Raw genomic sequence first — 22,032 nt, forward strand, 5'->3', positions numbered from 1 at the left:
TGAATATTTAGGATCCGGTCGTCACAAGATAATTGGATCCAGCAGCAGCAGGTTCTTGCATTCTCCCTCAATGGATCAACAATCTTGTCCAGCTTGCGCGAGGCCTTTGACCGAACTACCAAATTTTGTTGCCAGAAGTGATGTCTCATGTGTTGCTATCCTTGTGTGTGGCCATGCATATCATGCCGAATGCTTAGAATCTAGAACTGCCGAGGCAAACAAGTTTGATCCAGCATGTCCAGCTTGTATCGTCGGAGATAATCACTCGTCAAAGTCATCCAGAAAAGATATTAGGGTCGAATCAGAGACTTCTAAGGGAAAGCACCAGAAGATATCTCGAAGCCGTGTAGCTGATAGCTACCTTGAATCTGATGTCAATGTTTCCGAACCACAGAAAGACATTGAAAGAATAGGGAAAGTTTCAAAGATGGAGCCGAGCTCAAGTACTAGGAGCACACATGGAAAGCCGTTCTTGAAGAAGCACTTTTCGTTTCGGTCCAAATCAAATCGAACCCTGCCAGAGAATGATACTGCAAGGACAAAGGGCTTTTGGGGAAGACACCGAAAAGAATGAAAGGCAGTAAAAAAGAATGGGTTCCCATTTCTTTGCGAGTCAGCAGCTAATTATAGGAGTAATATTATAACCCCATCAGATTTTTGAGTTTCAATATTTTTTACATAATTAACTTCACTGATGATTTTAAATCTATGTTATATAAAAGTTGATAGCAAGCTATTAGAGTGGAATGAAGTTTGTGAAGTTGCTCATTTTAATAATAAGACAGGACCAAATATAGTTACAAATGAAGTCATATGTCTCTGCATTGAACAGGAAACAAACCCCGCACAAACACACAAAGAGCATGCTAACTGAATTGAAGAGCTATCCAAAAAGAAGGAAGATATTTTTACTGTCATTATCTTACCTACGAAGCGACATAAGAAGGAGATATGCAAAAATATTAATTTTGAAAATCTATTAGCTACGGGTATATATAAATATTAAAATTATTTTAACATAATAATATATCTTTATGTTCTGTTAATATCATCAAAATACAAACTAAAAATTTTCAATGCTTTTGCTTTTGATCTTTTGAATATTACAAAGCATTGTAGAGTTTCTTTTTTCTTTTGTCAATAATCAACAATATTGGCTACTTCTAAATTTATTCCAACAGTATAAGTTAGCAATAAAATTTTTAAGTTCGTCTAATTTTTCAATACTGTTATTTACTTTATTTTAATTTTAAAAATAAAAATGGGTTGTTCATACTATGTTTGAAGTGGGTTTTGACATTTTTTTTTTAAAAATATTTTTTCAAAGATGAATTCAGAACCAATGGCCGTGACGACATAAATGTGTATCTAAAGAGGCTTTTGTATTTTTTTCCTCAAACTAAAAAAATGTCAAAGTAATATATAGATAGACACATCAACGGACACAGTATTTGAAACATAGCATATTCAAGTAACATATATGATTAAAAAAAAAAAAATTGAAAGGAAAGATCCATTGATTTATGTGATACAACACCATTTTGATGGAAGTAGTATATTCTGATATGATTCAATTCCATTAGTGAAGTAATAGCTAACTTATGAAACTGAGAAAATAGTATTATATTCACCTTATCAGCTTTAACTACATACACAAAGAGTAGATTGTAAAAATCACTTGCAATGAAGTGAACAAGACTCAATCCAACAAGTCTAACATAAGCATAATTGTCTCAGAAAGATTAAATTGTTAATCAATAGATAAAGGCAAGAAAACTGGATTTAAAACACTCAAAAAAGATTATTGGATAGGAAGATGCCGCGAAGCCTCGGAGGCCTTAACCAGTAAGCAACCAAGCCGGAGACTAAGAAGCGAAACGGAACACTATAAGTCACAATGGCAGCAACAAAACAGAAAAACACAAACAAAGATGTTGCTCTTGGATCCCTCCAAGTTAACAAGGATTGCACCCTTTCTCCTTGAGTTGCCAAGTCACTCATCACTGCTAAAACCCTCCCTGAAATACCTCTCAATCTATCATACTTCTTCTTAAGATTGTCGCCGGTAAACTTTGTTGGAAATGTATCAAATTCTTCTTCTAGTTCTTCATTAGTAACTGTATGAGCATAAGAGAATTGGATATCCATATGAGAAGGATGCCTCGGCCGAGTTCTGTATCGCCAAATTCCAAGCAAGAGAAGGCTTGAAAACATTGTTACCAGAATCATTTGAGGACAGAAAATCACACCAAGAAAGATTATGTAACTTGCTATTGTGGTAACCGAACTCTTCCAACTATGCACATGATTAATCCATTTACAAATGAAAACAACAACACTTAGAAGATCAGCAATTCTTCGAAATTGAGCTCTTCCTCTCCTCATGCTCCACACATTTTCCCTCACATCTAGCATGTATTCGACAACCTCTTTCGCCAATGGAGGCTCTTTTCGCCTGAACCTCAATGTGGTGATAGCAGCAGCCTGGTTCCTTAAACTATCCAACTGAAATATAGACAATGGAGATATGTAGTGCATTCTTGGGAGTAAAGGTTGTGTGTAAGTTTGCAAAACATTCAACAAAGATGAACAAGAAAATCTCACAGCTAACTGAATTTCTCCCATCTTCTTAACTCCTTGATTGGTCAAGTTAATGAGTGGATAAGAGTGAGTGTAGATTCTATCAGTTTCGAGCGTGGAGAGCCGAATTCGCACCTTACCAATTCTCTTATCTTCAGCAGGCTTTCCTTCTTGCAATAATTGTCCATTGTCAAACACTACAATTGTGATCACAGTGCAAGGATCAAACACTTCCCAAGTATATTGTTCATTCCATTTTGGACAAAGACTATCAACAATAGTCCTTGTTCGCACCCATTTCGGACCATACTTAGCGACACAATAGGCGTCAGCACGATTCTCCTTCTTCATTGGAGAGAGTCCTATAGCATTCAAAATTCCCAATTCTAGAACACCAATATTGGGTTGGGACAAAGACTTAGATGATGGCCTAAAATCACTGCTATAGTGAGTAACTTCATCAAGAACATGGTATCCTCCATCTAAAGAAGCTCTCACATGAAGTCTAGCCTCAGGGGAATTCGGATCCTCAAGATTGTACCACACGCTTTCGACCAATGCATCGTCTATTCTTCTCTCCACATTCTTCAAAGGAATCACACACCTTCCCATACTTTCATGCTTATGTTGATTCCCTACCTCAATGCTCAAAATCAATGATTCATCAAAAGGTTCTGCCACAACAAACATCAAATCCTCATTCCAAACAGGGTTCTGACTAATCCTAACTGGTCTACTTCTCAAAGCCAAGTTTCCCAAAAAAGCTTGAATATAAAACTCCAAGCTGCTTCCTCCATTCGTGGTTTTGAGCTTCAAATTTTGGGCTTGGATCACATTAACTCTAAGGTACCAAAACCTTGGAGAGTGATATACATTTGAACAAGTATTAGTACTATGCTCATAACCACTAGCAGAATCTGAATGCCAAGCATGAGGAAAAGCCTCATCTGCTTGAGTCCCCATCCAAACAGACACCATTAACTCTCCTTGATTTAGCTTTGATCCGTTATGATCCTCGAGTTTGTACCATTCTGGTGCTAAAGGGCTATCAGGAGAAGCCCTCATAGGAACATCATTAACTACAAACACAAGTTTCCCTATGAACACTTTATTATTGTCTTCAACACACTTCTTGTCCTTTACCAAGATCTCCAACATAGGTGCTTGAATCTTGTCCTTCGCGAAAGCAAAGACTTGGTTCCATTCAAGATTCTCTGTTTTATCAAGGGACCTTGTTCTTCCCACTAAAGCTCCAATCCTTGCTTCCACAAAAGGATTACAGCAACAACTATTACTTTTTGATGACAAGTTTTTGGCCTTCACCACCCTAACAAAGAGGAATTGCATTTGTTCTACAAGGTCCAAGGTTGTGGCTCTTCCTGCATTGATGTTTGGATTTGTCTCCTTCAGTGAGAAATCCTCTTGTTGCTTCTGATCCTTTGGGTTTTTGCTTTTGTTTGCCATAGCTTTGATCTTGCAACAATGAAAATAAAACATTAAACTATTTTCCTAATTTGTAAGAAAACATGCACCATATATACTATGTTCCAATTCCAAGGGTCATTCTAACAAAACATGCATGATCTCTAATTAATGGAAAAAAAAAAAAGAATTTTATTACAACTTACATGAAAGACAATAACAAGAAAGTAGCATTATTACTACTGTGAAATTGAAATAAAGAAATGTTAAATTCAAATAAAAAGAAAAGAAAAAAAAAAGAATATAACAAACATGTAAACCTTATGAGAAGGACTTTGGGAAGTTTACACTTTTTTTTAAGATGATAGATATATGACATTTTTGCTTCAATAGATTATAATTATTTTTTGTTTTTTATTTTAGAAGTGCATTTAACATTCATAACGGAAGGGAATCAACCTAAAAATTCAAATTTGAAACAATTTAACATAACATTAATTATCTTTTCAATTTTGTAATAATAAGCATTTAATTCTATTAATTTATGACATGCTATACCAAAGGGTGATTGGAATAATGCCTTAAATTTCTGGGTAAGGAGAGTGATTGTAAAAAATTTCTTAACAAAGGTAGTGCCTCTATCTTAACAAACTATAGCAAAATTATCCACTTTAAGCTTGCTTTCAAACTTTGTAAAACAAATATATAATTGTTTTCTATTTGATAAACTTAAAAATTAAGATAAGATGCCTTAATTGTTTAAAAACAAAAGGTGTAAAACAAAATTAAAATAACAAAATAGTATTAACAAGGGATCAAACACTAAAGGAGTAATCATTTTAAAAAAGGAAGATATCCTAGGCATTTAGTCCAATACGATAGGTTGTATTATAAGTTTATAACAAAATATTTTGAAACAAGTAAAAATGTAAAAGAAAGTAAATGATATAACTTATAAGAATCAATGAATTATTATAGAAAATATATGGTAATAAAAAACTGGGATATGAAGAATAGAAAGGAAAATATTCTTTTTATTGAAAATATTTATTAATTTATTTCTCTATGCAATCAAACCAAATAAATACGAAACATCAAACATTGATTAAATTGCCTGTTATTAAAATGTTTCATCTTTCCAACGAACTATAACTCAAATAGCATAATCTCTCCATACTCACTTAGAGATTGCGGGTACGAGTCTTTCTATCTTTGATAAAAAAAAATTGAAATCGACAGAAAACAAAACATGAACAACGTTAATAAAATAAAATCGATAAAAAAAAACTGAAAAATATTTAAATATTTGGCTATTTGCCAATGAAGATAAACAAATAAGAAGCAGCAAAACCCTATATAGAGAGATATCACTAAAGAATAAAATTAAGAAAATTATAATTAAAAGAAAAACTTACCCACTATTAACTTTAGAAGAATTCTTTGCTTCACACTGCAACAAAAAAAATACACTCACTCTTGTATCAAAAGACCTTTGTAGGAGATATATAGACACATTAAAAGGAAGAATTTAGGGAGAGAGGGAGGAAAAATATGCTAACAAAGGTAAAATTACATCACAATATATTTATATATAGTTTTACTATGAACAAGTCCTATTTATTTATTTTTGAATTGATTTTGAATTTGTAACCGATATTGACTTTATGAATATTAATCCTATAATTATGACCAAACAATCATATACAAAAAGAGCAATAACAAATCATTTTAATGAAAAATTCTAATCAATAGTTAAAATTTTATTTATTTTGAAAAAAAAAACATATCTAACTGTATCCAATAATATATGAACTCAAAACACACGTGTAGTTGTTTTGATCATTGCATAAAAAATGATAATCTCACAAATATGTTAGAAAACTATGATTGGAAGACTTCAACATTTTTAACCACCTATGGTTTCTGTAAATAAACTGAAAAAGAAAAAACTACTACATTAGTTGCAGCTGTTTTTGGCAAGATTTGCAGAAAAAAATTCGGTAATTCACTATCCAAATTTTCATGTCTCAACTTCAACACTTTAAAGAATTACAATAGCGTTTGCAGAGAATTTAACTCAAATTGTAAGTATGATCAATGATCAACTACAGTGGAAAAAAGGGTTCTCTATCTGGTCAATTATGCTCTGCAATCCTGATCTGTAGTCAGGGTAAAGTAGCTGCACTCCAAGTTCCTTCTTCATTCGAGTATTCGACACGCGCTTCTCACCCCTTTGATTTCTCGTTTTCGCACCCGAGCTTTCTTCCAGCTCTAGATGTTCTAAGTTCAAGTCTGGCCACTTTTTCAACACCATTTTTCTTGCATATTCAAATACTTCTTCTCTTGGAGCAGGATCATCATCAACGATGTTGTAAACTTCCCTGCAAGTGAAATGCCATAGAATCTTGCAAAATTTTGCATAGTTTAGAAAGTTGATTACACTCAAAACTAACTTTGGGGGAGTTGTGTAAATAGCAGCCATAAGCGCCTGACAAATATCATCAACGTGAACTCTCGACGCATATTTTCGGTATTTTCTCATCTTCTGCCCTTCCGACAAAGGCTCCTGCTTGAGTATTGTATTGATCGCACTAAAACAAAAGAATATGAAGTAGTAAATGCAAAGTAAGAGAATGCGCTAAATTCCATTAAAACATAATCCCAAATTTATAATTTAAATTGCCGATAAGATCTCTTCTCTATATTGGTGAGTTTACTTAACTGTCAAGGCAGACAGTGATGAAGTTCTTGAGCAAATTTTTTATTTGCACATAAACCGCAAAGAAACTCAGAAGAGAAACCTTACTTGAAAGATAAAATGAATTACAGTAAACAGGAAATTACCTTCTACCAGGGCCATAGATACCTCCAAGGCGGAATACTTGTGGTGAAAACCCAAGATGGTGAGCCAAATTCGACCAACCTTCTTCAGAAGCTAACCTTAATTTAGCCGACTCACTTTTCGGGTTTGTTGGGTAGCTGTCGAAACGCGATGCACAAACTCAGAACCAACTAAGAGAATAGTCTAACAAATTTTGAAGGAAAAACTGAAAAAAAGGTGATTTGTTTAGTTACACTCACTCCTCATCCACTAGTTCACCGCCACAGTCTCCATAGACGCCTGCTAGACAGGAAGCATCTCTGAGATTATATTTGGATTCGAAAGCGTTAGAAAACTTCATCTCTAAGCAGCAGTAGCACATTACTTGCCGCCAGAAAACCCGGTTCTAGAAAGTCAGAAGCATAAGCAGACAACTAAAATGGCAACTCAAGATTGTTAAATCAAATTAGTTTCTTTTATGTTTATGCAAGATCCTTGATATTCATGGAAAATAGTCAAACTAGAAAAGAATAACTATACATGGATCAAGTGACACCAAAATGTCCTATCATAATTCATATACGTTTTTAGTTAAACATTACACAACATTTTTGCAAGATCAACTTAAAGAAAGAATGTGAAAGATATAATATGTTTCTCCTTATCAGCTTACGATAAAATGCATATTCTATGCATTCTTTTTTTTCTGGTTTAAAACATGTAACTTATAATGCCCATTGAGAGTATGATTTCTTCATAAGAATTTCAAATTTTCAATCAGAACAACAAAGATGTCTTGTGATTTATGTTTTGTGCAAAGATTTATGTACCTGATAATGCGACTCTCGCCCACGAGTGATTTTATTTTTGAAAAAGCATAACTTGCAATTCTCTTATTCATGAACATGAAGGAACAACAACATCAAACTAGTTACTAAGTTCAATGAAGACTTACTAGTTGAAGACAAGTAACAGAGCCATTGAAGATTCCCATCGACTAACGAGCTTCTTAGAAGTTCTTCATGCTGAAACATCTACAAATAAATAAAACGTAATGTAGGTTCTGAAAGAGATTACCTCAGAATACAAAATCCATTGACACATGACGATATAATAATCAATAGAGCAAAATCATACCGGGTCGCCAATGCCCGCAACAGGAGGAATAGAAACAAGAAGGTGAGTGCAATCTTTCAGCAGACTTCGCATACTCGGTCTGCAGAACAAATATATGTTTAAAGTCTATGCTCTATAACTAGGAAAAATGAAATTAGAAACTATAAAAACAAAATAGAAACCACAAAGCAGAATAGAAGAAGGAAAAACCAAAATTTCAAAAATTTATAACCTTGAACACATCTTTAAGAATACATTTCCATTTCTTTAAGTAGCATGATTATATAAGTACTAAAGTGTTGCTATAACTATGGGGAAAAAATGAACTTAGGAAAACTAAAAAAACAATAAACCGAAAAGGAAGATGATTTTACATACAATATATCCAGGTAATGATGATCCACAAACAAATCAATGAATCCCCTCAAGTCGGCTATGTTGCACATCTCAATTGTCTTTGAGTCACCTTTCAACAACTTCAAGTTACTCTCAGAATCATCTGCATTTGGATCTTTGTACCATAACACTGCGATGGTCTCCTTCAAGTATCCAAACTGCTGACGACTGTAACTTGACCCTTTAAATACTTGAAGACACTGTTCTCATATTCGAATGCACTCCCATGATGCACCCTCATGTTAAAGAGTGACATCTTCTCAAACAACCCTATTATTCAACACGATATGTTACTAAACCAAATAACAATGAAAACAAAAATAATTAGCACAAACTCTAGTCTTACACAAAGGTTCGCACTGCCTAGATTAAACCCTACACTAGTTACCTGCATCAACGAATGCGACATTGCATGGATAAAAAGCTTACCTCAAAAAAGGGGTATCTGCAGCAACGAAGGCAAGTGACCAATGCAGGAAGGTCTTCAACAACCTCGCTCGAACTACCAACAACGGATGACCTTCAACCACTAGCCTAGACCGTCCTCACAGGAACGTTTTCGTAGGGTTTCACACAAACGTTCAGGAACTAATCGTTTTCTTAAACACTGGCTTGATTGGGGAAGGCGAAATGATTTTGCGGGAATGACATGAAGGGCAAACTTGTCTTTAAAATTTATTTTTTAGTGCAAATGATGAATTTAAAACAAACTAGAACCTGCAGGACCATTTTGTAGCGGAAAAAAGATCGAAGACAAAATAAATTTTCGACTTCTACATTAAAGACCATTTTGATGCTTCCAATCGTCCTTGGTTCCAAATCCAATCAATGAGATGAAAGAATTTTTAACTATGTAATGATGGATACAGCAAATCCAAAACACATAAATATATTTTAGTGTTGGATTCAATTAATCAAAACAAAATGGATATAATTGACAAGCTCCCACCAACATTAACTATTGAAGAATCTTATTTTCTTTATAAAGTACAATCTATATAAGTTCTCTCTTCTGACTTGAATGTTTTTTGAGTGATGAATCTCATAATACTACAGATTTGCAGTTCTCATATGGTAAGGTGTGAATTAATAAAATCATTGATCATCCTAATTTTAAAAAATTAAGAACTATATAACATATACAAGTTCCAATAAACTTTATTAAATCAAAACTCGGTTATGGTTTGTTCGAGGAGGAGAATGCAACCAAATAAATAAGCTATTTAAATAGAATCATAAATTGATTATTTACTTATTTTTGTAATATAATAGAATAACTATATATGTCATGAGCAAATAATTAATATATAGTGTTCCGTATTCCGCAATGCTCGGTCAACAGAGTATATACCTCAGTCAGTTATCTAACATTACAAAAACTCAAACAAAAAAGCTGCCGCCCGGAAAATCTCGGACCACGTTCAAGGTCGGTGAAGCAAAACCACCATAAATACCAACACTTAGGCCCGAGAGACCGGCAGAGAAAAAACAAATCACACAATATCATATTCACTCTTTTCACTTCGAGAATATTTCACTGACTTGAGCGTCGGAATTTTTTTTGCAGATACCACGGTCCGAGTTTAAGAGATTACTTCCTTGTTGAATAATAAGCATCAAAAGCTCGTTGAATAGAACGAAACCGATTTATAACACGGAAGAGTATCCTTGATAGAACATATAGAATTGAAGAAAAAATCACTTAATAAACTTAATAATAAATTAATAATGTTTAGCTATTTTGCCATCAGCATCAATTTATGAATCATCTATTGAAAAATGCAAGCAAACCTATCATATAATAGTTCCCTTTCAAAACTTCATTGCAATTTATTCAGATAAACATTTTAAGAATTATTAACAGAAAACAATATACCAGCAGCCTATGAAAACCCATTTTATATCCTGCGCGTCATTCTGCATGTCTCTCTTACCTGCCAAATTCATAATTCATAATTCCACATGTTATTTATCTCGCATGATCTAACAAATTCACATGAAAGGAAAACACAAAGTCCACACTTGAACAAAACTCACTTTTTGAAGTTTTCATTTCCTCTACTGAATAATCATTACAGAAATTAAGACCAATTAGAAGATTATAGTCCATTATTCTCTCTGCTTTCAGGAATTCAGTCTCTATCAAGTTGGTTCAGAAGAAGTTATCAAAAGAACACCAAGAACATCATAAAAGAAATGATATCAAAACCAAGGTGCTTGATAGCATTCTTAACACTTTGAACATTACCAGCCCTATAATGAAGAGCATAGAAGATTCAAAATGGTGACAAAGAATAAAGACACATAAAAATATTGGAAATTAAGTAAAAGAGAATAGGGGAACCTATGAAAACTTTTAACATAAAGGCTAAATAAAAAGTTCATAATAACATATAAAAAGCATCGTCTAGAACATATAAAACCTTTGGATAAATATACAAATCACTCACCTGTCGTTAATCTAAATTCTTCTTGAACATCTAATGAGAAATGTTTATAAATGATTAATACTCTAAGAATTCAATCATGGCAATTAGTATAAATGTATTTCATGCCAATTATTCCCTCTCAATCTCATTTGGCATGAAGAAGCCCTCCACGAAAAGGGAGAAACAAGAAAGACAGAATCACTCAATACAAAAATATCATTTCACTTAATTTTATTCCAGGCATCAATGAAACAATAAAGTAATTAAAAATTGCAGAATTAGGCAAGAAAGTGATAGAGAGTTTGGAAAAGCAAGATTAATCAGAAGTTATCTTTTGAGAGACAACTACAAACCAAAAAGTAAACTCCTATAAATTAATTAAGCATTCAAAGTTACAAATTTGAAAATACAACCTGACTTTACCATGTTCTCTGATACCAAATACAGATTTGTTTTCAATTTTTATTATATTGGATTTAAGTGCCATGTCCGCATGCATGTTCGAATCAATGAATTCACACAACATACCAATTCTCCATCAATAATCATGATACGTGCTCTTTTATCTTCTTTATCTGAACTACTATTACAAACCACAACTAAGAATCTATTATCTAGCATTATTGCAGCTATTTCTTTTTCTATTCCATACCATAGCCTTAACCAGGAGGATTTACAGACTGCTCAAGCAAAATCAATGTGAACAGTAACAGAATTATATTAAGTAGATAAATTTCTTTTTAATGTTAGATATGTTTATACATCATCGAATCTAACTCATCAATTAATTTAGTTGTATGGGTTAGTATTTCTCCATTTTCATTCAAGTGATCGATTTACATTCTAAGGATTTATTCACTAAAAAATAAGAATGATTCTAAATGAAACAATATTATTTGCTTATTTAAAATGGTGAATTATATAATAAAGATGTAAGTTTACAGATCTTTTCTTTTATGTGATGAAAGAGAAATTAAAAATAATAGAACCTACATTTTGAACATTAATAAAATAATAAAAAAATTATAAAAGAAATTTAATTCTCTCTCTATACAACTTCAATCTGTACAGTAGAGTGCCCCATTTAAAATTAGTAGGCATTGATTGGAAATTGGAAACACTGAATCAACCAACAATGTTCCGACATCCAATTTAAAAAAAAAGTAAATAAGTTCATTCCTAAAGCTTTTCTCTACGGTAACGTTACTGTAGTGTCGTTTCCTGCAAGCTCATGTTCTCCAATGCCGAATTTGGTGCCTTTAAGGTTGTTGCATTGGCCACAAGATTTCCATCCTCAATCTTGACAGGGCTAACCTCAGAGAGAAGGTCCAAGCATGGTGCTTCACATACCCTTTCAAGCAGGTAGTGAGCCTTACAATACCCTAAAAGAAATTGTTCAGTGACATCACTGGGATCATAAGCTAAAAGCTCAGATGTCCGCGGAAAATAAGTTAAAGCCTGCATCGTCTCAAATCAAATAATTCAACAAATCAGGATTGACATCAATCAATTGTACTAAGAAAAGATAAACTGAAAAGGAAGATGATTTTACATACAAGATATCCAGGTAATGATGATCCACAAGGTTGGAGACCACAAAACTTCAATTTCAAGCCGGAAAACTGTTCTACTACCCTATCGATGTATGGTTCTGACAAGTCAATGGTACCAGATGCATTGAGAGACTCAAACACCGACAGTTGATCAAACCAATGTGCAGCATTATTTAAGGCGTCGATGGCAAGGCGATAGCCTTGGATGGTGCCTTGATCGCAGGAGAGAGCAATGTGGGTGCAGAGGGCTCCCAGGTTGAAGAGAACAGAGGTCTTCTCCAAATGGATGTTATGCTGAGAAGAGTGCTGTTGAGGGTTGATGGCATTGTACCAAACAAAGATAGGTGGGTTGGGCGAGGCATTCATAGGGAAGAAAGGCTCAATCATGCAAAGGCATTTGAAATAAAGGATGAGGCAGTCACGGCGAAAAGGTAGAGAAAGGTCATCACGCAGCATCTCATTGCGCAATTTGTGTAGCGTTTGGAGAAGGCCTTCTACTCTCTTTGCCACGCTCTCAGAGTATTTGAGGACAAAGTAATTGCGCAGTGACTCATAGAGATTCAAGGGCTCACTTTTCTTCAAAGGAAGGAATGCAAGAATATCCGAATACGAAGAAGACGACGAAAAAGACATCAAAGACGAGAGGATTGCCGAATTTGTTGGATAAGGAGGAGGCATGTCCCATGGGTAAGCCACCAGCTTTCCATCCTTCATAATCTTAAAAGGACTGTATTCGGAGAGGATGAGGTCAACGTACACTTGTGATGGTCCTAGCTTGGATCTCCTCGAGAGCCTGCAAATCCTTCTAACTAATATCTCAGTGACACATTCTGCATCATGATCAAGAGCACAAGATTTGACCCTTGAGAATACATCAGGTTGCTCGGATTCGGGTAGGATGGATGAATGCCTCTGACGAGCCTCCGCCTCAAAGAATTTCACCTTCTGGTAAACATGAGTTACCCAGGTTTGGTCAAAAGAGTCGACATGTTTCCGTGCAGCCGAATCAGTACGCATCAGTTCATATGCTCTACGATAACGCTTATAAACCTACATCATCATCATCAATTCATCATCACTAGAATGAAAAATAATTGTAAAATCAATCAAGAGTGAAGACTGACCGATCTAAACGCTAGGGCACATCGGTGTTGTTGGAGAGCGTCGCCGGCGTCGTTGTTGTTGAGTTGTTCGCGTAATTCGAGCTCGGAAGCCTGAGCGGAGAAGAGGTGCCGCAGAAACTGCGCGAAGAGGGGAGTCAAATCGAGGGTGGCGGAGACCACGTCCTTGGCAAAAACCTTCCAGAGTTGGAGGAAGAAATTGGCGGCAACTTTGAAGGCTTCCATTGCAAGGTGACGGCCAAGGGCGGTGGTACGGTCGCAGGAGGCAGCAATCTGGCTGCATATGGCTCCAAGGTTGAAGACAACAGCGGCCTTCTCCAATTGGATGGCGCTGCGCTGTGAGGAGACCCCATCCTGATGGTCAGGGTTGAAGGCGTCGTACCAGACAAAGAGAATGGAATCGGCGTCGGAAGAGATAGAGGTGAAGAGTGGCTCAACCATGGAAAGGCATCTGAAGTAGTGGATGAGGCAGTCACGTTGCATCGGAAGGGAGAGGCCCCCTCTACGCTCCACCATGTCCCTGCGGCATTTGTTTAGGGTTTCGAGAACGCTTTCAACTTTTTGTGCATGGCTCTCGGAGTATTTTGAGGCTACCAACTTACGTAACGGCAGGTACAGCTCCACCGGATCAGTCTTCTTCAGTGGGATTGACAGCATCGTTTCCGGGTTCAACAATTCCCGATCATCGTTGTTCATGTCGGCGTCGAATGAGGAGATAGAATATGATACGATTAGGGATCCGAAAATTAGAATTGGATTTGCAAATTCCGCACTCCTCCCCGTCCCCCTTTTTAACCTATTTGGAGATTTTTAATTTTTAAAATTATAAAATTTAAAATTTAAATAAGATAAAAAAAAACCTCCCATTTATTTTATCTTTTAACTTTTGCCGGATAAAAAAGTTCCAAATTAAATTTTAATAATAATAATAAAATGAATTACATTGAGATACATTTTTTGTTACAAAGAAGACAATAAATAGAACAGCAATAAAACATGCAGCAGCTATTTCAGCTGTAAAAGGTTTTGTTGACACAAGTAATAATATCATCCTCTAAAATGATGAATCAAGATCTAGATGATTCCATTCTCACCAAATCAAAATGCAATAATTAACAACCTTTTTTCAAATATGAGACCCGTCTCCAAACACATCATAAAAAAAAAATGAAGAACAAGAGAAGGTTCAGTTTAATTTATCATAGCATAAATTGTTTTCTATTTGATAAACTTTTAAGATAAAATGCCTTAATTGTTTTTTAGAAAAAGGTGTAAAACAAAATTAAAATAACAAAATAGTATGAACAAGGATCAAACACTAAAGGAGTAATCATTTAAAAAAGGAAGATGTCCTAGGCATTTATTCCAATAAGATAAATTTTGAAACAAGTAAAAGTGTAAAAGAAAGCAAATGATATAAGAATCAATGAATTATTATAGCAAAATATATGGTAATAAAAAACTGGGATATAAAGAATAGAAAGGAAAGTATTCTTTTTATTGAAAATATTTATTAACAAGCGTAATAACTCGTGCCACGTGTGATAAAATTGAAATTATAATTTTAAGTTGTTTTGTTAAAATTAATTTAAATTATAATAATTTGATTAATAAAAATACAACATGTTATGTATTGTTTATTTTTTCTTAATCTAGTATTAAGTGTATTAATTTTAATAGTTAATTGATTTTAGTAATCTACTTTTTTTTCAATAAATCAGACATATATACTCAATATGACCATAAATAACCTAGTAATACTTAGATCCACCAACAAATTTTTATATATTATTTTACTGTCAAGTAAGGATATATCAAAATCAGCTCAAAATGAACAACAAATTATTAGAGAATTTTAATACACAAAAGTTCTTCAATAAACAATAATAAATAATTTAAACCCACTAAAATATAACTCAACACTTTTCTTTGATGCATGCAAAACATATACCTGAAACAATATTATTTATATCAATGTTAGTATATAATTTTACGATCATCGACCGTATTTACTATACGTGACTCCTTCTTAAAAGTTATTCTACACACGTGTGTAGTCGAAACATAAATTCCACTTGATTCCTCAATTGGAAAATTTTAGAAGATATAGACCTTCTCCTCGATCAGTTCATTCTCAAACATCTTTGTCAAATAATGCTTGATTGAACAATGAATTTTATCACACTATAAAACAAATTAGAGAAAAGGAAAAATAAGTCCCTGACCTTTTATCTCGCGAACATTTTCGTCCATGACCATTGAAAAATACTTTTAAGTCCCTAACGTTCTTAAAAGTTGGACGGATCAGTCCCTCCGTCCAAATGCTTCCGTCAGACTCAACGGAAAAGTCTGACGTGGCTACCGTTCTGCTTACCTGGCATTACGGCTACCCACGTGGCACGTTAGTCAAATGGAACTTTTGAAAAATGGACAAAAAAGTCCCTGTCTCTTCCAAGAGTATATCCGCTGCCTCCTCCCTCCCAACCCCACCAACTCTTGCTCTCAACACCTTTCCCGATGACAAAGCTTGGAAGAGAGGCGCATGCACCAACACCAGCTCAGAGAATCACTCAACAGAATCTGCCAGTGCTTAAGGCCCCTCCAACGGTACCTCAGATTTCACCAACCAAACCAAATCACACCTTACCACCAAAGCATGACCATCCTCAGTGTTTTCACTACTCGCCTATGAAATTCCAACCACTCCATTATCTAGCCCACCAATTTTTTGTTATGCTACATTTTCTTTCTGTTTCTATGGTATATGTGCCATTTTCTTGTTTCATGCTTCCTTTTGTTCTTTTTCTCTTCAGGCTGTAGTTAGTTGTAGCAATGCACCAGTTTCAAAATTATTCGTCTTGTTTATAGATGCATCTATATAATGTAAGGTAATTAATCTAAAAATTTCTTTTATTTAGAACTTCGTTATAGGAGAAAACAGGATTAAGCCTATCATATGCATAAAGAATACTATCACTATTAGAAAAAGGCACACTTGCGGTCAAAAGAATCAAACTTTCTTTGCATAGGTTGTGGTGTGGATGCATGTCTGTTTCTCATCCTCCAATATCTTTTTCACTCTGATTCCCAAGTGCCTTAGCCTTACAACCATCATCCTCTTCTTCACCTCCATGTAAGACAAAATCGGACGGCTAACAAAGGAAGTTTTCTCAAGAAATATCATATTGGAACTGAAAAGCATTGCATACAAAAAAGTAGAAAACTTGGAATTATTAGCTCTCAAGTAAGGCTCATTCCCCGTACCTTTCTCTTGTGAAATTTAACCCCATTGGAGACACACCCTCCAAGCAATCCTCAAGATCAATACTCTCAAACTGATCCACCCACACGCCGTAGTTGTTAGGCCACATGGAGAGAGGATCAGGATTAACACAACAAACCTTAATTCCATAGCGGGAAACTTGCTCTGCTAGACGAGTGCCTACAGGGCCAGATCCAATGATGATCACGTCAAAACAAGATCGATCAGAAGGATGGCACCATGGGAGATCAAAATCCAAGGGTTTAGGTTGATGGGCATGCTTCAAGTTGAGAAAATTTCCAAACTTGCTGGTGTTGTTGTAGGCCCTGACTCTGAATCTTCTTGAAGTTGAAGAACATGATGAACTTGATGTGGGAGAGGGAATGAGGAAAGTGTGGCTTTGGTTGGTGGTGGTGGGGTAACGACGTCGCATTGAGAATATTGAGAGACAGGGACTTTTTTGTCCATTTTTCAAAAGTTCCATTTGACTAACGTGCCATGTGGGTAGCCGTAATGCCAGGTAAGCAGAACGGTAGCCATGTCAGACTTTTCCGTTGAGTCTGACGGAAGTATTTGGGCGGAGGGACCGATCCGTCCAACTTTTAAGAACGTCAGAGACTTAAAAGTATTTTTCAATGGTCAAGGACAAAAATGTCCGCAGGATAAAAGGTCAGGGACCTATTTGTCTTTTTCTCAACAAATTAAATATAAAAGTTATTAGCACTTATAAATCTATTAAATCGCAGTGTCTTTGATTCATGCAAGAATTTATTTATTAAATAAACTTAAAATACAAACAAAAAATATTTTTAAACTAAACCTAGCATCACTTGAAAGCATCATGAAAAATAATCAACTAACCTTATCGTCTATGAGAACCATTTTTATGTAAGTCGTCTTACTTTTGTCAAATTTAGATGGAACTTTCCATAACCTTATAATTCTTACCTTTATTTTCCAAAATTTTTCATCACATAATCTACCACAGGTAATACTATTGATAGAATCGTAGCTAGTAGTCATTAGGCATAAAAAATAAAAACAGAAGAACTATACCTAAATTATGAATTTTCTAAATGAATTATAATGGTAACAATTCACTACTATATATATATATATGTACAAGATGTCTTTTTGTACAGGTTGAGAGATGGATCGGGAACTTGCGGGTCGAGGCGGATGCTAGATCACTTGACTGGAGCAATGGGGGGTGGTACCTGCAAAGACACTCCGATGCTTAAGTCAGAATGGATCTAAGAGGTAGAAGGTATGTGGGATGAATGAATACCTGGAGGGACCTGGGTCCTCTATTTATAGGTGATGGTGAATATCTTATCTTATCCTGTTTGGCTAAGATAGGGGAGACGTTTGAATTCGAAAGTTGGTTAGGAGTTTTAGTGGGCCGGTTTCGGGCCTTTTAGAAGCACAATATGATCGGGACCCGGGTAACCGGGTTCGAGGGCCCTTCCGAGCGTAGGATCCGTGGGCCGGATCCGTAACAGTTGCCCCCCATAGCGGGAGGGCGAGTGAGGTCGGTCTGTCGCTGGGAGGTGTGGTTTTGACTGTTGGTGGCCTTCTTTTGTTCTTCTCGGGTAGTCACCTAATTCTTTTTTGAAGAGAGGTCGGTGTGTCGGCCTTGCTTTGTATGGCCGTGCCGAAGTTTTGGTTTGGCCGTTTGGTCTGGTGCGACTCTTCTGTGTCCCTGCACCCGTTGCATTTTTCGAGGCGTTCTTTATTGGTTTTCCTTTCCGAGTGAGCATTTATTGTGAGGGGATGTTTTTAAGTGAATTTCCCTTGTTGCCCCTACATTTCTTTCTACTTTTCAGGGTTATTGGCGTCTTTCTGCCCTTTTTGAAACCGTTTTGGCTTTCCTTCTTACTTTTCTCGTTTGTTTCATTTCTCTCTAACTCTCTTTCTGAAAAAATCTCCTTCTCTCTGTTGTGTATAGCGTTTCTTCGAGTTTGAGTTTTCTGCTTCCCTGCTCCATTGTTTTCAGGCTCATCTACTGCGTTATCAGGTTAGTATCCTTCTCTGTCTCTTATGTGATTTGTGTTTGTCTGCAAAGCTATTTTTATTTTATGTTTGTTTAGTGTGGGTTAGGATTGTGTCTGGTGTATGATGGTCTTCTGTATGGTGGTTCTTGCCTTCCATGGGGTAGTGGGTTTTGTGAGGGGATGAGCGCCACTGTTTAGTAGTGCGTAGTGATGTCTATTTGGTTTCTTCCACCGTTTTTTGCCGCGAGGTTTGGCTGACGGTGGTGCTCATCGCTGTTTTAGGTATGGCTCGTCGGAGGACTGGGGGTATGAGGGCTCCGGTGGCCCTAGCGGGGGGTGTTCCTTCCCTTTATTCCTGGGTTACTAGTGATGTGTGGGGGACGCCGTCGCGGATGACAGAGGCGGACTTCTAGCGGCTCCGTGATCAGGGGGCTGTTTGTGGGGGTGGCGACGCCGAACGCCATTATGAGCTTTCCCTTCCTGCGGTTGATGAGAGGGTTTGGTATACCAACCTCGACTCACCGACCGTTCCGGATTGGATGTGGGTGTACGAGGCGATGTTCACCCGACTTGGCGTGCGACTCCCTTTTTCTCCTTTTGTCCAGCAACTATTGAGTCGGTGCTTTGTGGCGTCGTCCCAATTGCATTCGAATAGCTGGGCGGCGATTCGATCTTTCGAGCTTGTGTGTGAGTTTTGGAGCTTCCTGCCTCGGTGAATGTCTTTCTCTTTCTCTTTTTTGTGTACCCTTCCGACTAAGGAGGGGAAGCACAAGAAGGAGTTTGTGTCTTTTAGGGCTCAGCCTCATCGTCGGGTCTTCGGTTTGTATGAAGATTCCTTTCATGGGTTTAAGAGTGGGTATTTTAAATTCCGTCCTGCAAGGGGCATCATCTGTTTTGGTTGACGTTGGAAGGTGAGCGACGGTTCCCCACATATTGGAATTTTGGGGCGGGGCCGTCTGTCCTTACTCGGGTGACGCAGGAGTTCTTGACTGCGGAGGATCGGGACGTCGCTCTTGTTCTGTGGCAGTTGTTTGGGGAGCGTCCTCTTAATCCCCGGGACGTGATGGGTGATCCCGTCGCTTGTCGGACCTATGTTGGTATGTGAGATTTTTGTTTTTGGCTTTCCGAGTTGGGTACTTAGACTTTTCTTTCTCTTTGTAGTTGAGATGGCTGGGGGTTTGACAACTCTTGCGAGGTTGAAGGCTCAGTTATCTCAAGGGACTCCTTCGGGTGGTACTCCTTCTACTCCGACCTCGCGGCCTAGCGGTGACGTGAGGACTGTTTCTGAGGATCTCACATTGACTGGAGGTGGGACCGAAGGGTCAGGTCGGGGTGTGGGGGCTGATGACAACGTCGTTGTGGTGTCGCCGGAGGGTGCTTCTCGTAAGCGAAAGCGGTCAGAGGATGATGATAGTGAGAATTTGGTAGAAGGGGAAGGCGCGGTTTCGTCGGTGATGGATCGCCGTTTCGATGCCCCAGCTTTCATCGATAAGTTCCTTATGCCTGGTACGGAAGATTTTTTTTGTGAATGTGATGTGACTTTTCAGGCTAAGTCTCTTTATTGTTTCCTTCTTCGTTCTGCTGTGATTGTTCGAAAGGCCGAGCTTGTGATGGCACAGGTGGGCCTTCTGGATAAAAAGCTTCGTCAGTCTCAGGTCGAGGTGGTGAGGCTGAAGGGGTTGCTTGCGGATGCCGAGTCGGCAAAGGAGCGGGCAACGAAGGCATCCGAGGAGTCTGGTGCTGAGATCCTTCGTCTTTCCGAGGTTGAGACTTCACTTTTGTCTCAACTTGGTGAAGAGATGAGGAAGGCTTCGGATGCCGAGTCCCGATCAGCCGTGCTTTTGGCTGATGTTGGTACGTTGAAGGATGAGGTGGCTGGTTTGCAGGCAGAGGTTGTGGGTTTGAAAGAGGAGAAGACTGTGTTGCTTGCTGATGTGAAAGAGGCTATTGTTGCTACCGAGGAGACGATGAGGGCCCAGGCTCTGGTGTTGGCGCCTGGAGCGGACGTGTCCGTGATGGGAGCTTTTAAGACTGTCCGAGATGGCGAGATTGTCAGCCTTAATTAATTCTTTATTGTGACTTTTCTGTTTTGGACTGTTTTGTGTTTTTTGGCCATGTGGCCGTGTAACCGTAAACTCGTGGTTTTGGACTTGCTTTTAATATCGTTTAGGCCGTTCGGGCCTTTTTCTATATTCCGTTTTAAGCTGTTTTGTTTTTTGGTTATTCGTATCCTTTGTTTGGGGCGAACGGACCGTCGTGGGGTTGGTTTCTTGTGGATATCCGTACTTTTGGGCCCGGGGGGTGATCAGTCCCCTTAGTTGTAGCCGTGTTTTTGTTCTTTATTTAGGGAGAGAAAATAGCTTAATGGAATTTTATTGATGGTTGGGCCTCGTTAAAACCCTCCATTTATGGCAGGAAAGAGTACCCGATATTGACACTTAAAATGTAAATAAAAAGCGAAATAAAACAATAGGAGAGGAACAATATGTAATGAAGAAAGAAATAAAGTTAAAGGATGACCAAGGGGGGTCAATCTAGGTGCGGTATCGTCGTATGTTGGCGGCGTTCCATGTCCTCGGGATTTCTTCGCCGTTTAGCCGCTCGAGCTTGTATGCTCCTTTCCCGATCACAGCTTTGATTCTGTAAGGTCCTTCCCAATTGGGGGTGAGTTTTTCTTCCCCCGGAGTCGGGGCTCCGACGTCGTTTCGTCATAGGACGAGGTCGTTGGGTACGAATTCTCGTCGGATGACGCCGTGGTTGTACCTTAGACTGATTCTTTGTTTTAGGGCTAGCTCTCTGATGTGGGCTATGCTTCTTACCTCGTCGATGAGGTATCACTCTGCTTCTTCGTCGTTACCCTCGACCGTTCTCCTTGGGCTTGGGTCTCCTATCTCTACTGGGATGATAGCCTCCACGCCGTATGTTAGTCGAAAAGGGGTTTCTCCTGTGGTTGATTGCGGGGTTGTTCGGTACGACCATAAAACTTACTCGAGTTCATCGGCCCACAGCCCCTTGGCTGCATCGAGTCGCTTTTTCAGTCCTTTGACAATTATTTTATTTGCGGATTCCACTTGTCCGTTTGTTTGGGGGTGTTCTACCGAGCTAAAATGGTAGGATACATGCAGGCCTTCTAGGAATTCTCTGAATTTTGTATCGGTGAATTGGGTTTTGTTATCCAATATGACGATTTCGGAGATCCTAAACCGGGTTATGACCTGTCGCCAAAGGAATTTTTTACACTGGGCTGCCGTGATGGAGGCCAGGGGTTTGGCCTCGATCCATTTGGTGTAATAGTCTATGGCGACGAATCGACGATGAGGTACCGGAGTTGACCGGGT

At 37.5% G+C, this 22,032-nt stretch overlaps 4 protein-coding genes across 6 annotated transcripts in view; 1 reads left to right on the top strand and 3 right to left on the bottom strand.

The window, feature by feature from the left end:
- LOC107493117 (uncharacterized) overlaps positions 1-896 on the top strand; it is a gene marked incomplete in the record, with an annotated part of 3,166 nt that extends 2,270 nt beyond the window's left edge. The window contains 1 exon segment of the mRNA XM_016114194.3: positions 1-896. Coding sequence (XP_015969680.1) covers positions 1-574 — 574 coding nt within the window.
- An 895-nt stretch (positions 897-1,791) lies between these two features.
- LOC107493047 (FT-interacting protein 3-like) lies at positions 1,792-4,386 on the bottom strand. Its single transcript, XM_021125741.2, has 2 exons — positions 4,323-4,386; positions 1,792-4,053 (listed from the first exon to the last, which is right to left on the bottom strand). Exon 2 carries the CDS (start codon positions 4,042-4,044, stop codon positions 1,792-1,794), a length of 2,253 nt encoding a protein of 750 aa, XP_020981400.2. The 5' UTR covers positions 4,045-4,053; positions 4,323-4,386.
- A 1,598-nt stretch (positions 4,387-5,984) lies between these two features.
- The window catches only part of LOC107493115 (uncharacterized), a 31,137-nt gene continuing 15,089 nt past the window's right edge, over positions 5,985-22,032 (bottom strand). The window contains exons 3-8 of one of the 3 annotated variants that reach the window (XM_052263186.1): positions 7,961-8,039; positions 7,779-7,857; positions 7,084-7,123; positions 6,847-6,981; positions 6,456-6,593; positions 5,985-6,383 (exon numbers count right to left, since the gene is read on the bottom strand). In XM_052263186.1, coding sequence (XP_052119146.1) covers positions 6,104-6,383; positions 6,456-6,593; positions 6,847-6,981; positions 7,084-7,123; positions 7,779-7,857; positions 7,961-8,039 — 751 coding nt within the window. In that variant the 3' untranslated portion in view covers positions 5,985-6,103. The remainder of the gene's footprint in view (positions 6,384-6,455; positions 6,594-6,846; positions 6,982-7,083; positions 7,124-7,778; positions 7,858-7,960; positions 8,040-22,032) is intronic. The other 2 variants (XM_052263185.1, XM_052263184.1) reach the window with 2 other exon arrangements.
- Positions 11,677-14,205, bottom strand: LOC107493116 (uncharacterized). Its single transcript, XM_016114192.3, has 3 exons — positions 13,442-14,205; positions 12,321-13,367; positions 11,677-12,222 (listed from the first exon to the last, which is right to left on the bottom strand). Exons 1-3 carry the CDS (start codon positions 14,132-14,134, stop codon positions 11,968-11,970), a joined length of 1,995 nt encoding a protein of 664 aa, XP_015969678.1. The 5' UTR covers positions 14,135-14,205; the 3' UTR covers positions 11,677-11,967.

The sequence above is a fragment of the Arachis duranensis genome, chromosome 6, assembly GCF_000817695.3.
Source record: "Arachis duranensis cultivar V14167 chromosome 6, aradu.V14167.gnm2.J7QH, whole genome shotgun sequence".
Classification (NCBI taxonomy): domain Eukaryota; kingdom Viridiplantae; phylum Streptophyta; class Magnoliopsida; order Fabales; family Fabaceae; genus Arachis; species Arachis duranensis.

Bases quoted from the DNA above. Each gene is read 5' to 3' on its own strand.
- LOC107493047 (XM_021125741.2), bottom strand. From the start codon at position 4,044: ATGGCAAACAAAAGCAAAAACCCAAAGGATCAGAAGCAACAAGAGGAT.
- LOC107493116 (XM_016114192.3), bottom strand. From the start codon at position 14,134: ATGAACAACGATGATCGGGAATTGTTGAACCCGGAAACGATGCTGTCA. The intron at 13,368-13,441 runs GTCAGTCTTCAC...ATGATGATGTAG, and splicing joins GTGCCCTAGCGTTTAGATCG to GTTTATAAGCGTTATCGTAG. The intron at 12,223-12,320 runs GTATGTAAAATC...GAGACGATGCAG, and splicing joins CATCATTACCTGGATATCTT to GCTTTAACTTATTTTCCGCG.